We start from the raw sequence: 18,893 nt of genomic DNA on the forward strand, positions 1-18,893 counted from the left end.
ACTGTGCAGAATTAGCTTATTTGGCTGAATGGATCAGAGCTCATGACAGTCAGGAGCAGTTTCTTCTCTCCATCGCTTACAGTGTTATTGTAGTCCGCCCCCTTTTGATTTTAATCAGTTGGTAATAAGGAAGTGATGCTAACGAACACAAACTAACGAACTATACCTGCGACATAAGGGAGCCATTTTTGAGATGAGAACTTTGACCTAAACTTCATAGTGTTTTTGCAAAAATGTGATGCTAACGAAACAAACAGAACAGATGCTAAAACAGTGAAGACCAGTGAGAGTCAGAACTGTAAATGCTCAAATTAACTATTAAAATTTATTCAAATAGCAAAAATTCACAACAGTCATCTCAAGGTGTTTCCTATTATAATGTGAAGAGAGAGGGAGCGAGTATGTCTGATGCAACAATCAGACATGCATGCTTCCTATTAGGAGACTATTAGCAGGCAACAGGAAGAGTGAGTGAGAGGTGAGGAGACAAACGCAGAGCTCTTCCTCCTCACCTGAAGCCTCATCTCCTGAAATCAAGTCCAGGCTCTAAAATTACAACATGCAGCCGTCCTATCCGAGTACAGCTCAAGACAAGCTGGCTATAGCAACAACAACAGCTAGTCGCGAGCTAACGCTATGCCAGCTAACGCTATGCTAGCTAACGCTATGCCAGCTAATATTAGGCCTGAATGCCCGATGTGCTTCGCTGAATTATTGACTCGTATCAGACTCCTTTCACTAGTTTTACACCCTCCAGAGTAAATACGCACAGATATGGTAAATGGATATGGTAAACTGTATTTGTATAGCAAATGTCAAAAGACAGCAAACTGTCTTTTACTAGTCCCTAAGGACCCCAAAGCACTTTACACATCCACCCATTCACACACTGGTGGAGGCAGCTACAGTTGTAGCCACAGCTGCCCTGGGGCAGACTGACAGAAGCGAGGCTGCCATATCGCGCCATCAGCCAACACCAGTAGGCGGTAGGTGAAGTGTCTCTCCCAAGGACACAACGACCGAGACTGACCGAGCCGGGGATCGAACCGGCAACCTTCCGATTACAAGGCGAACTCCCAACTCTTGAGCCACGATCGCCTCACACCCGACATTTCGACAGCTGAGGTAAACAGACTGACATCCTAGACTTACTACAGACGAACGGCCAGAGCGTTGAGGTGACTCAGGAGTAAAAATGTAAGATATTGCAAAAATATTTAACTGAAACTTCCTGAAGTGTTGATATTAATAGAATACTTTAAAATATCAAGTGTATAGAAATGTTTGTTTTTTTTATGTTTGTTTAACACAGCCAATAGTAGAACCCATCTGAAGCCATTATGTTGTACAGAGGGTTAACTGTCAAGAAAATGGGTGTTACTTAGTTACACCAACTAATTAAGTAGTTACACTAATTAGCAAGTATCTGACTCTGTGTGTTTCACTCTTACAGTTACAGTTTTTGCCGGTTTCAATAAGACTTTCCAGAGTTAGCTGGCTACATAGCACATCACTGTCACATCCAAATACGACCCCTCTGGCTACAAAAACTTTCCAACAAGGCTTCAAAATGCAGTAGGGTCCATCTTTTACATACAGTCTATTACTGAAGCACATGTCCAAATTAGAGTCTCACAGAGAACCTTTAAAAACAGACATTATCTATAATCTTTTTGTGTTTGTTTTTACTCTGTAACACAACATAAATTCAGCTTCATCGCAGCATTCTGCCAACCTCCGTGATCATAGCTCTCCTGCTCCCCAGTGATAAAAGCTATAGGAGTGTTTTGCAGGTGGTTCGTGCAGAGCAAGCACATCTCAGCTGTGATGTCAGCAATGCAAAGCTACAAAAATATTTAGCGAAGCAGCAGACAAGATAATGTCCTTAAAGTCCTCCATAATGTTACATAACGTTTTTAACAATAAAAAGTTTTTCATTTTCAGATATCACATGACCCTTCGAACTGCACCGAGTCCTTCTTACCGAGAGCCTTTCATTCATGATTACAATAATTATGCTTCTTGCATAAGAAAATTAAAAACCAGACACTGTTAAAAATAAGCTCGTACTGGAGTTTAACAATATATACGTCTGCCTTGGTTCTTTTTATTTCACATCACAAAGCAGCACAGCAGGCGGGAAAAACACCCTGTTCTTAACTGAGATTATGCAAATTTGCTGCTTGCCTCAGGGACCATTCTGGTGTCGAGTATCATGTGAACATGTCTACATGTCTGGTGATTAGTTCGCAGAAACCCTCCGAAGGGTTTCCACACAAACGTTTGGTTTAATCTGAATTTTAATAGAAACAGATAGAATTTTTCAGCCGTGGTTATATTTCAGAATAACCATGAATGGATGATACTTGGAACTTATTCCAAGATTAGATTATGTTATCACTTTATTTCATGTTTCTGATGATGTTAGTCTATCACTAACCTATAATACAATTATCTATAGTACCTCATTGTTTTCACATTATTAACAGCATCCTGGGATTTTCATTCCTAACATTGTACATTGACAGTTTTGTTCCTATTCTTGACTCTGACGTCAGAGAGAGGGGATATCCCTTAATGATCATGGCAAGCATGTGAGCACAGAAGCCACACCCACCTTTCATTCTAATCTCTTGTGTATGAACGGCAGCCAATCAGATGAATGTCTGCTAAAACGGACCCTTGCAAAGGGGAGGAGCTTAAATGGTTTAGTTCAGACAGGGCAAGGCAAGTTTATTTGTATAGCACAATTCAACAACAAGGTGATTCAAAGTGCTTTACAGAGATATTAGAAACAAAAACAAATAAAAAGCATGATTTAAAATTGATTAAAACAAGCAAACAAACAAAACAGTCTATAAAATCAAAACAGATAAAATCAGAACAGTAGATAAAATCAGTCGTTAAAAATGTAAGTTTTGAAATTTAAGCTTAAGTGCGGATTTGGTGCTTTATTTAAATACAGCTGAGAATAAGTGAGTCTTCAACCTGGATTTAAATAAACTGAGTGTTTCAGCTGATCTGAGGCTTTCTGGGCGTTTGTTCCAGATATAAGGAGCATAAAAGCTGAATGCAGCTTCTCCGTGTCTGGTTCCGACTCTGGGAACTGATAAAAGACCGGATACAGATGACCTGAGGGATCTGGAAGGGGATGAACTAAAGGCAGCAGCAAGGCCCACTTTAAGGCAGGTGAGGATTTTGAAATGTGAACCATGCAAATCTATTCTAGCAGAGTTGAAGAAGAACTATGGGGGTAAATGAGCAGAAAAGGGCACGTTACATGTTTTCCAACTGTTAGGCTTTTCAGCCCCCAAGTACACAATACTCAGATAATACTTATGACCATTACCTGGTTGTTGCTTACATGATAGAAATCACCTCCTTATTATCAAACTCTTACAATATTACCAAGCTAACCCACGGTGCTACCATTTGTGTATCGGGTACACCGTGTGCAAAACCTGCATTTAAACCACCTTCTTCTGAGGGTGCCCAACATGCAAGGCTTTTCTTTGCAAATTAGCTACTTATTGGGTTACTAAAACACATTTAAACCACCGGTTTCACCAAATAATTGGATTATGAGAATGTGAAATGGACCCCAAAGCAAAATATCACCTTGCTGCTTCTTTCAATTTCAGTTCATTTCAGGTTTTCTCGTCCATTGAGCCAACTCTGCCCTACACACCAGCCAGCGAGTGCTCCGATTACTGAGCTCTGATTTAAAGAAAGATTGATTAATACGCTTGCAGTGCTTTTAATGGTGAACCACAGTTAGCTCTGACATCAGATGGACATGGATGTCATCTTATTTTAAAGATAACAACTGTGACGGTGACACACTCGGCTCCAACAACCGTCCTATCAGCAGACCAGTATAACTTCAAGGCCACTAACCATCACAGCTCCATTCATCACAGTACAGGAGACAGCAAAGGGCCGAGTGAGAGTTCACTCCTCCTCCTCCCACATCTCCAGTTCAAGCTCGCTGCCGCAGGAATGAAAGAAAAGCATTCAGTAACTTCCAGGCCACCCGACCATGCGTTCCTAATGTTCTAGAGCGCCGATGTGAGGAGTCTGAAGATCCCTGTGGGTGTGTGTGACTAACTCACTTTCATAAAATATGTAAATTAGCAAGCTTTTAACAAAAACAGCAAACTAAAGCATGTCGACTGGTGTACGTCTAAGCTATGGCTCCAATAAAGGGGAATATGGGAGGTCAGCGTAAAGCTGGATGGCTCATAAAGTACTGGGGCTGAAGCGATGGCACGTTCATGCTAAAAATAAATATAGAGCAAGTGTAATTCAAAAGTTTCAAATCTAGATTTTAGATAAAAAAAATCAGAATTCTGGTTCCTGGAAAACAAAATATGTTGCCATGACGCAGTTTACATGAAAGGGTGTGAAACAAACCCACACCCCTGACTGGTCACAAACACTAGATTCTCTATTTTGGTTGAAGCAAATCATTGAATTTAGGCCTTTTAGTTAATATACAAACAAATCTGAATGGGAGGGATTGTTGGAGTGAAGGTCACAGAAACATTTAAAGCTTAGAAATATAGTGTTGAAAATCAGATGGAATTACTTGCAGGGGTTAGTAAATCCATCCATGTCTCTATGTCGAATTCTACTGTAGTAAACTTTGACATCAAAATGCCTTAACAGTGCTTATCTTTGAGGTGACACAGAGCTGCTATTGTAGCTTGTTGTTGATGATTGTACTATCCAAAATTAACCCAACACTGCAGGGAGCAGATGCTGCTCCGCGGAAAAGAGGCGAGGCTTGAACGGAGTGAGACGACCTCAGAAACAGCTTCTGTAGAAACTGAGAAAACATGTTGTCCCATTAGTTAGCCAGCTAACAAGCATGATAATTCAAACCCCGTGTCAAAAATCAAGGTTCACACCAAACCCAACCCTTTGCAAATTTTGACCAATTTTGGTTTTTAATTAAATTTGGCCGTGTGGTCTGCAGAGTGATTCTTTCACTGTGTGCGAGCCGCGCTAAATGGACAGCTGCCGAACTGCTCGACTTGCAGCTAGCTCGATTTGCATCAAAATGAAAAGGTGATGCTGAGACAACTTTACTGGGTGGAAACAGAGACCTCTGTAGCTTTATTTCCACAAGACAATTCCTGTTTTAAAAGAGCATAACTTGCATATTTGCCAGCATAGATATGGAGGCTTTTCCAGGGAACTGAGCTTCTGTTCACTGTGAACTAAAGACAGACATGCAGTTACAGCAATATGCTTCTGCCGGCTCAATCTTAAACTTTTGGTAATGTTCATTTTTTACGTGCAGCCGACTCCATGCAGAAGGCAGATCTTTGCAGGCCAAATAACCCATATTGTATCTGCATACTGTCACCAGGGTGCAGTGTCAAAGATGTGTGGAACAGCTTGTAATACTAGAAAAATTTGCATTTCCTGCGAAAATGCTGTGTGGATACCTTAACGCTGAAGATGTCTGCTGAAAAAAGCTGAAAAAGTTGAAAGTTGAAAAAACGTTGCCCTGAGCAGGATTCGAACCTGGCCCTTCTGGTCTCAAGGCGGCTACTCATCTCACTGAGCCAAAATCTTTCTCACAAAGAAGAGGTGGAGAGACTGACAACTCTGCTGAAATGAGCAGAAGCTGCTGAGAATTGTGCTGATAAGAGGTGAAAAGGCTGAAAAATTTGCAGAAAAGAGGTGAATGAGCAGAATTTCTGCTGAAAAGAGTTAAAAAAGTTTAACTGTTAACTGAAAGAAATGTTGCCATGAGCGGAATTTGAACCCGGGCCTCCTAATGTGGCAGAAATGGGCAAAAAATATTGCATAAAAAATTCAATATCTCAAAAAGTATAGAAGTTATGAGCACCAAAAGTCATATTTCATTAGCAGAAAGAGCAGAATTTTTTAAAGTTTTAATGGCGAAAATCGGATAAAAACTGAGGGAGTAGTTAAGTGCCAAAAAACGTACGGAAGCAACTAGAATATAGTGGAATAAAGAATAAAGAGAAACAGGAACTCAATAGTGTGCATTCTTGTTAATTTAATACTGTTCCTGGTCATTTACCTGAGCCCCATGCTCTGTCTGTTGAAATCACAGTTTGTGCTTTAAATTGTACTTTTTTCTGACCACTGACATTTTTTCCACAGTTCTGCCTCCTGGTGGTGGGCTCGGTCGTCTTTACCTTTTCTGCTCAAACCAACTCTTCAGCCAGTCAGTATTCAATGTGTGGATAAGACGGATGCAATGTCTTTGTTGGACTGTGCACATGTCCATCAGTGGTTCAAATCTCATATCCTTCTAACCTCTGCACCGCCAAAAAGCTACACAAAGAAAAACCAATCAAACGGAGAAGCTGCTCCTCCCTAACCCTGGTTCTGCTGGAAGCGTCTTCCTGTTAAAACGGAGATCTTCTTCCCCACAGCCTCCAAGTGCTGCTCATCTCCTTATCTGATCACTGTGGTTTTCTCTAGTATTAGGTATTAAGAGTAAAGCACCTTGAGATGACTGGTTTTGTGAACCAGCTCTAAGTAAAACTGAACTGAACTAATCAGAGGTTTTCAAAACGTATATCCGAATGTTTTCTACAACTAGTTAGGTGGTTATAAACATCACACGCAGTCGATCACACGAGTCCAAGGCCAACAGCTACAATGGCAGCTAATTCATGCAGCACTGTGAAAGGAGGCAGCACATCAAATGAAAAGATAGAGACACACTTAAATATATCAAACCCAAAAATGTCATTCGGGCACATCTGTAACTCATTTAGTGTCTATTTTTTCACCTGTCTTCATAAATATTAAGGAAAATCTGTTTTTTTGGTTTCAATTTTCAGTTGAGCTTCATCTCTATACGCCACTTAAAACGTCTTTCCTGATGTCATTTCCCTCTTTTCTTGTTTTTTGTCACATGTATACAGTTACAGTGATGGATGCTCATGTTAAATATGGCCAAAGTTTCACATCAATAGATCAGCTGAACAGAGACGAGCTGAAAAAGCAAAGTTAAACAAAAGATAAGTTGGGTTTTTTTGAACTGTGAATCATGTGAAGCTCCAGTTGAGCCTCGGAACAAGAACATGATGCTGGAAACGAGCAGAACTCCTCTTTAACCAACATGCTGCTGTATTGTAACTGAACAGTATTTATTAACAGGACCATTTCTGCCTTCCATCACCGCGCACGACACGTGACATTTCGATTTCACCGTCTAGGAAATTTTAAAGCCGTTTTCAGTCAGCGAGTGTAATTTCTTTTAAAAGAATGCGACATGAAAGGTGCCACCGCAGACCACAGCCTACACACGACACCGAGGGAAAAATCCTATGTGCTCATGAAGAATGCAGTTTGAAAGAGTAGCTTTAATGATGACTCACAAAGAAAAGTGAACACTTGAGCTGTTTGCGTTGTAAACAGCTTCTGTCCACCCTTTGCAACCCCTCCCCTTAGTCTACACACAACACACACACCAAAGAGAAAAAAATGGTGCTTTGCAGTCAGCATGTGTCTCGACTTCCTTCCTCCCTCTCAGGAACAGTTATCACGCCACAACAACAAACAATCGCACGCGGGAGATTAACTACAGCTGGTTGAGAAGCGAAGAAAGGCGCACAGCACGGCTGAAGATGTCCTAACCGCCGGGGCCCTGAGATCCGGGTTTAACAGCACACATGAAACTCATAAACGCAAAAGTGACCCGTTAGTCTCACACTGAAGCTGCTTCATGTGCAAAAGCTGAGAATCTGGCGCATATCAGCCATCACATATCAAAAGTGCCCCAAACTGAAGCAAGCTTTCTAACTGCAAACCCTCCCCATCAACAGGTGTGCATCCTCGCATCTTTGCATCACACAACTCCGCACGCATATCATAACGTGAACTTACACAAACGCGTGGTAGATGAACGCCCAGGCTCTCGGTCTTTCCAGCACGTTGTACAGGTAGTTCTGAAGCCGCCGGTAGCGCACGTTTCTCCGGCCGCTCTGGGTGCTGTATAAGAGCGGCTTCCCCAGCAGGCTGAGCCGGGCTCCCTGCTTCCCCCTCGCGTTGTCGGACCCGGCAGCACCTGCGGCGCCGGGGGCCGACAGCAAGCCGTCTCCTGCGTTGTTCATCATCTTTCCGCCGGACTCCACATCCTTCAAGCCGTAGCCTTCGGTACGATGCCCCGGTGAGGTCCTCATCCAGAGCCCGGTGCCGCCTTCGTCTCCGCTGTGGTTCCGGGGCATGGCATCACCAAAGCGGGCGTCAAGTGAGCGCAGGTCTTTTCAAGCATGCGTCTCCCGACGCCGGTAGTCTCGCCGTGCAAGAACAACAAACTGCACGTGCGACGGGCAATCCACCAGAAGCCGAGCTGGGAGTGAGCGCAGCGCGCGGCGCGCCGTGTGCCGTCACTCCTCTGACCGCCCTCTTTCTCGCTCCGCGTTTACACAACGGCTCCCGCGCGTGAAGGTATCCACGCCGCGTGTACTGTGCTGGCTCGCACCAAAATCACAAGTTACAGATGTCACGAGGAGAGACGTCTCTCGCTTCGCCGCCTGTTGCTTCCACGCGCGCCTCCGCGTCCACGTGCACAGGCGCATCAGAGCTGCCCTCGCGCGACGGCTTTATCTTTATGACACTTTGTCGTCGCTGTGGCGATTGTGTCTCACTTTTACACGCTGGTCAAAGTAAGAAGCGTCCACTCTGAGTAGTTTTGTCTTCGCGCGCCAGGACAGCTGCGGACATGCAAATGAGGAACCGTCGCTCCTCGTGTAATTCGATTTCCTGAAGAAGTTCAAAATGACACCAGGTTGTTGGTTTTTTAAAAGTCTATCAGGTAACACGGCTTCTGCAGAATTTTCCACTTTCTGTGCTGGAAAAGTAACCGCAGAGGAAGGCGCAGTGAACATCTGCAGAAAGTATTATTCTTTATTACACGTTTTTATGCTTTCTCTGATCACTCTGATCACACTGGCACAGTAAAAGCCTTTGAGTGTCACCCTTTTCTTTTCAAAGCTGCTCTGTCATCTGCTGTCCTGCTGTCACCGCAACCACGTGGCACCAGAGACGCATCATTTCTCGGCCGAAGTGCATTTTGAACCTGTCACGCCGTCTGTTGTGTATCTGTCTCGGTGCTGCACTGACATAACAGCCCGACATAAACTCAGAGACGATTCTAAACTTCGGGGGTCCTGAGGCTGAAAGGAATCAACCCGGCCTGTTGTTTCTTCTGTGTCACTGCAGCCACGCTGAACACTGCTTTGGTTAGAAAATGTCATGTCAGTTACGCCTCGTGTGTGAACTTCCTCTTCTGTTCACAGTCACACACGCTGAATATTCTTATAAGCTGGCCCCACCGTGAGCCCAAGAAGAGGCCCCCCCTCAGGAAACAGAGGAGAGAAACAGGGACTATTTCTCCTATATTGGTTTCCATTTATTGGCTCCCTGTTAAATCGTACAAGAATAATCAAGCCCCCTCTTACTGTATCACCCTATCAGAGCACTTCGCTCCCGCTCTGCAGGCCTACTTGTTGTTCCTAGAGTATTTAAAAGTAGAATGGGAGGCAGAGCCTTCAGTTTTCAGGCCCCTCTTCTGTGGAACCAGCTTCCAGTTTGAATTTGGGAGACAGACACTATCTCTAATGATAAGATAAGGCTTAAAACTTTCTTTTTTGCTAAAGCATATAGTTAGGGCTGAATCAGGTGACCCACCCAAATCCCCCCTTGGTTATGCTGCAATAGCTGTAGGCTGCTGGGGGATTCCCATGATGCAAACAGTAATTCTTCTTTACACCTCTCTGCATTGAATCATTAGTTGTTAATCTGAATCTCTTCCACAGCATGTCTTTTGTTCTGTCTTCCTCTGTCGCCCCAACCGGTTGCAGCAGATGCGACCGTCTCCCACGTTGTTCTCTCCCTGAGCCTGGTCCTGCCGGAGGTTTCTTCCTGTTAAAAGGTCATTTTTCCTCCCCTGTCGCCAAAGTTCTTCCTCATGGGGGTCATATGATTGTTGGATTTCTCTCTGTATGTATTATTCTAAGGTCTACCATATAAAGCGCCTTGAGGCGAGTGTTGTTGTGATTTGGCGCTGTGTCAATAAAATTGAATTGAATTAAATTTCTGAATATGAATGAGGTGTGAGTGTGCCAGTGGTAGGCGTCAGTCCCATCGCAATTCAAGAAAAGAAGGTCAGGGAGCACCAAAGTGCATCTTCTCCTGTTTTTGATCCATTGATTCTGCAGGAGCTGCTTTATAACCCTCAGAGCTCAACTCTGCTCTGTATTCCTACAAAACTACTCCATCTACTGGTGCATCGGGCAGTCTTTCTCACTGATGGAAGAGTGGCACCAGCAGATTCCAGACACAACATCAGAAGAGTGCAGTCCTGGGAATGATGATTACGAAGCATTATGAAACAAGCGGCACTGAAAACGGCTTCATTTTGAGCTGCAAATGATTCTGGTTCTCATTCAGTTTGACATTTAAAAATAAATTTCGCATGAAGCTGTTTGCTCAGATGAGTTTCAGCTTCATGTTACCTGGCACAAAACCCCAAAGGGTGGGCATATATAAACTGGTTTAAATTAGAACGACCAATTTAATTAAGGGCTCAATGTTTTTAAAGCCTGAAATGTTTCGTTTTAACTGATAGGTGATTTTTTAAATTAAATGTTGGATTAAAAAAAGTTGAATAAAGACCTTTGTTTTGAGCCTTTTACTGGTTTTGACCACAGTCAAAATGAAAACATCATCATTTAGCTTTTTTCATTACTCATCCTGATTACTATGTTTATGTGACTCATTTCCAGAGCTTCCTAATAGCAGCTCAGTTTCTGTATGAAATGTGTTGATCTGAAATGTACCGACCACCAGTGATAGGAAACAAGAGTAGAGTCCTCCTCCACAATTATTTATTTTTAAATTCCAACTTGGTAAATGGCCTGTATTTGTATAGCGCTTTACACATCCTGTCATCCACCCATTCACGCACACATTCACACACTGGTGATGGCAGCTACATTGTAGCCACAGCCACCCTGGGGCGCACTGACAGAGGCGAGGCTGCCGGACACTGGCGCCACCGGGCCCTCTGACCTCCACCAGTAGGCAGCAGGTGAAGTGTCTTACCCAAGGACACAACGACCGAGACTGTCCAAGCAGGGGCTTGAACCCACAACCTTCCGATTACAAGGCGATCTCCCAACTCTTGAGCCACGATCGCCACGAACTTCAAAGCCAAAATCTAAAGAATATTTTGCAGCATATTTTGGACCCATGATTGGATAGAAGTATGAGTATTACATCAGCCACAGTTTGAACAAAGCAATAAAAATGCTCTACTGTAAAAAAATAATAATAATAAAAAAAAGTGTACATTTCAGATTTACTTTTTCCCATTTTGTTAACAGAAATATAACTTAAGCCAAATGTAACACCTGTGTAACTACGTTCAGTTACACCTCAGTGTAACTGGCCGGCTCAAACTACCCCTCAAAGGAAAGATTGCATGACAACTTCACATGACTCCAAAACCCTGATTATAGCCGTGTGAACTCTAAAATGAAGTGCTGGAAACAGACAAAACCCTAACATGGTCAGACTGTGCAGTAAGAAAGCACCTAGAAAATTTCGAGAGGAAAGGACTAGTGTTAGGAGAGTCATAATCTAAGATTAAAGATGAGAAAATGCATGTTTGTAGGCTCAAAACCAGAAACACGTCACCTTAAAAGATCAGCATGAGAGCACACAACCTAAAAACCCATGCAATCACAAGTAAATGTGAAACTATAGTTTCCAGTGAAGCCACTTAAATAGAGAGAGGCCCAAATTACTCAGGTGTGTACTGTTTCCTGATGTCCTTCTATTGTCTGCTCATTGGCTCCTGAACCAGGAGGTCAAACCAGCCATACAAGCGGCATCAGAGTATTTCCATTAGATTTCACTTTAATAGTTATTTTTAAAGGGGATGCTTCCTTTTATTTCCTGTAATATATATTATGATAGTGGATGATTATATTAAACAGATCCAAATATCCTGTCTTCCTTCTCTCACCCCAACTGGTCGTGACGGATGGCCTCGCCCTCCCTAAGCCTGGTTTTGTCACAGTCTGGCGAGGGCAGACTGTAGGGGTTGACAAAAGGACCCAAAACGCAGACTCCAAGAACAGGGAACAGAACTTGAAATGTTAACAAAAAGCGAGCCGTTTAATATGGCTGGTAAAAAAGGTACAAACAAAGGGCAAACTGAAGCAAAATTAACACAAACCTAAACTGGGAAATCTAAACAAACAATAAGAAAAACCTAGACAAGAAACTTGGAAGCAAAGCGAAGCATAGCATAGCATAGCATAGCATAGCATAGCATAGCATAGCATAGCATAGCATAGCATAGCATAGCATAGCATAGCATAGGAAACATGGCGTGGACAACAGACAACCTGACAATGACACACTGAAAACAGAGGACTTAAATACACAGGAGGTGATTAGGGGAAGTGGGAACACATGGAGGAACAGCTGACTGACATGAGCCTAATGACAGGAAGGGAAGTGAAACTAAATACAATGAACAAAGAACACACGACTCCTTCAAAATAAAACAGGAAACATGAGACAGACATGATAATACAAACTTGATAACATAAGACACGCAGCATGAAACACAAAGGGAAACTTAAATACAGGGGAAGAAAACACAAGGAGTCTAATAACCAAATGAACTTCGCTAATCTAATGAACTTAAACATAAACAACATCCAAATAAACTAAAACTTAAAACGCTGGGTTAACAGACCCAGGAACATGACAGGTTTTGCCGGAGGTTTCTTCCTGTTAAAAGGTCGTTTTTCCCTCCCATTGTCACCAAAGTTCTTGCAGATAAGGAGTCATATGATTGTTGGGTTTTTCTCTTTGTGTATTATTGTAGGGTCTACCTTACAATATAAAGCGCCTTGAGGTGTTGTTGTGATGTTGGTGCTGTATAAATAAAACTGAATTGAAATAACGAGGTCAGTCTACATTTAAGTTGTAGGTTTGAGCAACACCGCGCATTCTTCAGAGAGTGGATGTGCCTCATCTGGTCATTACTGATCTCTGGCTTTAGGAAATCTCTGGCTGTGAGGAGAGCCAATCTACTTCCTGTTAACCCCGTTGTATAGGAACTAACTTCCGCTCTAGCTGAGTGTTGAACAGGACAAAAAGAAATCCCACAGTTTATTTTAGTTTTCACAATAATGCGTGTGATCTGTTAGTTTTTCTTGCTGTGAAGCCGAACTGCTTATAAGACACTAGCGTCCTGCTAATGTGTGTTTCTGTATCTCCATGCATGCAGAGGAGCAGGTGACTGTGGTGACTGAAAACGCTGCAGCTACAAAATTTCAGCTGCTGCTCGCTTCATGCCTCAAATAAAAATGGCAGAAGCTACAAATTGCTTTATGGTGGTATGATGTCCCTAAAACTCACAGAAAGGTATTTTTGGACAATAAAAAACAATTGTCTCAACCCTTCCATCAAAATTTATTTATTTATGGACTATTTCAGAGGTTTTTGCACAACCTGCAAAACGCTGCAGCTAGGCTTTTGACAAAATCCTCCAAGTACTCACATGTGACACCGTTGTTATCTCTGACACCGTTGTTATCTCTGGCTTCCTGTTAAATTTAGAGTCAATTTTAAGATCCTGGTCTTGACCTACAGAGCTGTGCACGGACTGGCACCAGCCTACATCTTTGATCTGCTACAGCCCGATGTCCCTAGGTCTTTGAGGTCATCTGATCAGGGCTTACTTGCTTTAAAAAATACTAAGAGGAGGACTAAGGGTGATAGAGCTTTTGCCACTGTGGCCCCGAGACTGTGGAACTCTCTAAAACTTATTTTGGTTAATTTTTTGCGTGTTTTATTTTCTCTTTTTAAATCTTTTTATGACTTGTAATCTTATGTGCAGCACTTTGTGATTCTGTCTTGAAAGGTGCTATATAAATAAAAATGTATTTATTTATTTATTTAAGTACATTATTGTAGTGCAGCATTCGATACTGTTGACCATAATATCCTGTTAGAGCGATTAGAACATGCTGTAGGTATTACAGGTATTGCACTGCAGTGGTTTGTATCATATCTATCTAATAGACTCCAATTTGTGCATGTAAATGGAGAGTCCTCTTCACACACTGAGGTTAATTATGGAGTTCCACAGGGTTCAGTGCTAGGACCAATTCTGTTTACATTATACATGCTTCCCCTAGGCAGCATCATTAGAAGACATAGCATACATTTTCACTGCTATGCAGATGACACCCAGCTCTATCTGTCCATGAAGCCAGATAACACACACCAATTAGTTAAACTGCAGGAATGTCTTAAAGACATAAAGACTTGGATGGCCACTAACTTTCTGCTTCTTAACTCAGATAAAACTGAGGTTATTGTACTCGGCGCTGAAAATCTTAGAAATATGGTATCTAACCAGATTCTTACTCTGGATGGCATTACCTTGGCCTCCAGTAACACTGTGAGGAACCTTGGAGTCATTTTTGACCAGGATATGTCCTTCAACGCACATATTAAACAAATATGTAAGACTGCGTTCTTCCATTTGCGCAACATCTCTAAAATTAGAAATATCCTGTCTCAGAGTGACGCTGAAAAACTAGTTCATGCATTTATTACTTCCAGGCTGGACTACTGCAATTCATTATTATCAGGATGTCCAAAAAACTCACTGAAAAGCCTTCAGCTAATCCAAAATGCTGCAGCAAGAGTCCTGACAGGGACTAGAAAGAGAGAGCATATTTCTCCTGTTCTGTCTTCCCTTCATTGGCTTCCTGTTAAATCCAGAATTGAATTCAAAATCCTGCTCCTCACATACAAGGTCTTAAATAATCAGGCCCCATCTTATCTTAATGACCTTGTAGTACCATATCACCCTATTAGAGCACTTCGCTCTCGCTCTGCAGGCCTACTTGTTGTTCCTAGAGTATTTAAAAGTAGAATGGGAGGGAGAGCCTTCAGTTTTCAGGTCCCTCTTCTGTGGAACCAGCTTCCAGTTTGGATTCGGGAGACAGACACTATCTCTACTTTCAAGATTAGGCTTCAAACTTTCCTTTTTGCTAAAGCATATAGTTAGGGCTGGACCAGGTGACCCTGAATCCTCCCTTAGTTATGCTGCAATAGATGTAGGCTGCCGGGGGATTCCCATGATGCATTGAGTTTTTCCTTTCCAGTCACCTTTCTCGCTCACTATGTATTAACATGAATCATATCTGTTATTAACCTCTGTCTCTCTTTCACAGCATGTCTTTTATCCTGTCTTCCTTCTCTCACCCCAACCGGTCGCAGCAGATGGCCGCCCCTCCCTGAGCCTGGTTCTGCCGGAGGTTTCTTCCTGTTAAAAGGGAGTTTTTCCTTCCCACTGTCGCCAAAGTGCTTGCTCATAGGGGGTCATATGATTGTTGGGTTTTTCTCTGTATCTATGAAGCGCCTTGAGGCGACTTTTGTTGTGATTTGGCGCTATATAAATAAAATTGAATTGAATTGAATTGAATTAAAAGTACTCTGCTGTGAGCACAAAAGCCCCGCCCCCCTGCTGTAATTCCTTTTAGGAGGCGCAGTGAAAGATGGCTTTTAACAACTTGTTTCAGACAGAGGATGAAGTGTGGCACTGACACAAGACCCAGAATGAGATAAATTAGCATTGTTTTGAACTGTGGGTTATACACAGCTACTCTGATAGAGTCCAAGAATAAAAATACGAGGCTGGAAACGGATAATCCTTTTATGCTGGTGTTCTGTTTTATAAAAATCTGCACCCTTATTAATCCCACTTGAGAAGAAATAAGTTGTAACATGTTTTGCTGCAGGGAAAGCAGTGGTAAACTTACAACCCGAACTATCGCTGGTCTCACGTCATCTCGTCATGTGAGATGGTTTCTGGGTGCCGACAGACTCTCAGACTGTTTTTCCCGGCATCGCTCGGCTCACATGAGCCTTTCTTTTCCCAAAGGTTTTGTTTGTTTAACATTTTACTTGGGAAGCCCGTCTTCACGGATGATATTAAAAGTTAACTTTGAAATGTTTGTATTCCACGTGAACTCATGGTTTCTTTTCCACCAATGCATGACCTTTGACTTTATTAGATAGATTAATCTTATTCCTGGGAGCAGCATGGAAATTTTATAGTGGCCTCTGACATGTGTGATCTACATGTCTTTTCCACGATGGTCTGCGTCCATGTTTTATACAGGCAGGTTATGACCCCTGATGCTGCAGCACAGAGGGAGCCTGGGGGCCCGGCTGCCAGGGCGAGGGTGGTGGGCGGGTCAGTGTAGATTGCCTGCAGATGTTGTTTTTGGGGGATCCTGTGGTTACTTAACAACAAGTGGAGCATAAATCTCCCAAGCTCTGTGTTGTATAAGAAACAGCGGATCCTCTTTGGTTAGATGCATCGCAGTGGCAAGACTGTGATGGTGTTGTATGTAGTACCACATGGTTGTCATGTGACTTTATTCACAAACAGAGCTCTTAAGAACCTAAAATTGTCCTCCGTTCTCTCATCTCTGGTCTATGAGACTTTACTTTGCAGAAGCCGTCTGTGTACAGGTTCCACTTTAAAAAAAACAACAACATTTCATTGTTAAAATTTTATTCACAGCATGTCTTTTGTCCTGCCTTCCTTCTCTCACCCCAACCGGTCACAGCAAATGGCCCCGCCCCTCCCTGAGCCTGGTTCTACCGGAGGTTTCTTCCTGTTCAGAGGGAGTTTTTCCTTCCCACTGTTGCCAAAGTTTTGGCTCATAGAAGGTCATAGGATTGTTGGGTTTTTCTCTGTATGTATTATTTTAGGGTCTATCTTACAATATAAAGCACCTTGAGGCGACTGTTGTTGTGATTTGGCGCTGTATAAATAAAACTGAATTGAATTGAATTGAAATGGTGTATTGAATTAGAAAAATACCACTTAGGTGAAGGAACGCAGCCTTACATGTATGTCTATACTGTGTGTGCTGAAGAACATATCTTGGTCTGAAATTACGCCAGTTTTCCTCACAGGATCACTCGAGGCCAAAGCCATCCAGACTAAGTACCTGGTTAAATAACATCACAACTTTAGGGATTTTTGCATTAAAAAAAGACTGAAAACTCATTACATAAGAACCTTTTAGAAAATCTGTCTGGTATATCATGATATATCATGTGGTCACAAACTGCATTTTATTTGCTAAAATATCTTGGTCATTTGAGGTTATAGCGCTTTATAAATAGTTGCTGCTCCCTTTCCAGAAGGCGTCATCACACTGGTTACCACCGCATGTTTGATTTGGCAGACGTTATATTGCATAGGTGTCAAACTCTGGCCCGCAGCCTAATTACATTTGGCCCGCGAAGCCATACCAAATTACTATTAGAGCTGGCCTACTGGTATTATACAGCTAATATATATATTGTTTAGTATTAAGCTTTGCTTGTTCCATATTCAGTTTTTCAGCAAAACGTGTTCGAGTCCATAAGAAAAGATTCATTCTTATATCTGGAGGAATAAATATATTTCAATAAATATTAATATTAGCCCGCGACTTTGTTCCAGTTTTGAATTTTGGCCCACTGTGTATTTGAGTTTGACACCCCTGTTATATTGGATGCCCTTCTTGACCCAAACAAAAGCATGAAATAACAAACAAAAAAAAAAGAAATAAGGACGACATAATCAGTGCAACACATATTGATAAAAACTGCAGTTTCTCTTGCGGCCACTCAAGACTGACTTCTAAAGTGAGTCACTCTCCATAGACTCCCTTGTTGAAATAGCCAACTTTAGAGCAAAAATGATCATGCTTACTGCTTGCTACGCAAATTATTTTCCACTCCTTGATCAATTTATTCCTTAATGAGAACTGTTTAGGTATAAATATTACTATATTAATAATTAATAAGTAATATTACTATTACTCACCTGTTTAAACTTTATTAGCCACGTGTTTGTCTGAGTAACAGATAGGACACTAACTGTCTGCTAGGATCAGTGTTGCCAACTTAGCGACTTTGTCGCTATATTTAGCGAGTTTTCAGACCCTCTTTTTTTCTAAAAAAAAGTCGCTAAAAAAAGACGTGAAAGACATTACAAAAAACAATAATTGCTAAAAGAAATTTAATTTGTAGTTCTAAATAAATTCTAAATGCATTTAGGACGTTTTTTGCTCACTTTATGTCTCGTCCACGATGTTATTTCTCTCTCCAGCAGCGTAGGTTACAATTACATTAGCATGACCAATTATGCAAATTAGGTGATGACGTCATTTAGCGACTTCTAGCGACTTTTAGGACAACCAATAGCAATTTTCCTTACTGGGGAGTTGGCAACACTGGCTAGGATTAACCTCAGCTAACTGAGCTCACCGACCTGGACCTGTAGGCCATGTTGATTGCTGTAAGAGCTACTAGCATAGTCTGACTACTGTTTAGATTCCTAAGCTGTTATCTGCACAGGCAAGTTAGTACAATGAACACGGCGCATAAAAGTCTAGAATTTTGTTGTGCATGCTACTGTACATAGCACTAATTAGCGGGTATGTCCAGCAATAGACCCGTAGAGTTGGTTAGCATTTGCTAACCAAACTAGCTAGCGTTAGCAGATAGCTCATCACCTTCTCAACTGATTAAAAGGGGGGAAAGCACATGCTGTTCTTTTATATTGTATCTAAAACTGATGAAAACACTTGAAATATGTTTTTATGAACTGTAATAAATTTACTACAGTGGGAACAGTGATGGCCCTCTCTCTAAAATAATGCTGCTCTGCTCAGAGATGCACAGACTGAGAATAAATATTAGCTTTCCCACAAACAAGGCACCCTGGCCTTTTGACATCATGTCAAATCAGAAAATTAAAAGATAAGCATGAGAAAGACTCAAGGAAAACATTGGTA

The 18,893-nt window shown here is 42.0% G+C and overlaps 1 protein-coding gene across 4 annotated transcripts in view; it reads right to left on the reverse strand.

The window, feature by feature from the left end:
• The window catches only part of kcnq5b (potassium voltage-gated channel, KQT-like subfamily, member 5b), a 165,554-nt gene extending 156,147 nt beyond the window's left edge, over positions 1-9,407 (reverse strand). For 2 of the 4 annotated variants that reach the window (XM_085162010.1, XM_085162009.1), the window contains exon 1: positions 7,879-9,406. In XM_085162010.1, the coding sequence (XP_085018136.1) occupies positions 7,879-8,219 (341 nt within the window). In that variant the 5' untranslated portion in view covers positions 8,220-9,406. Of the gene's footprint in view, positions 1-7,878 lie in introns of all 4 variants that reach the window. The other 2 variants (XM_085162011.1, XM_085162013.1) reach the window with 2 other exon arrangements.
• Positions 9,408-18,893: the final 9,486 nt, after the last annotated feature.

The sequence above is a fragment of the Neolamprologus multifasciatus genome, chromosome 6 (assembly GCF_963576455.1).
Source record: "Neolamprologus multifasciatus chromosome 6, fNeoMul1.2, whole genome shotgun sequence".
Classification (NCBI taxonomy): domain Eukaryota; kingdom Metazoa; phylum Chordata; class Actinopteri; order Cichliformes; family Cichlidae; genus Neolamprologus; species Neolamprologus multifasciatus.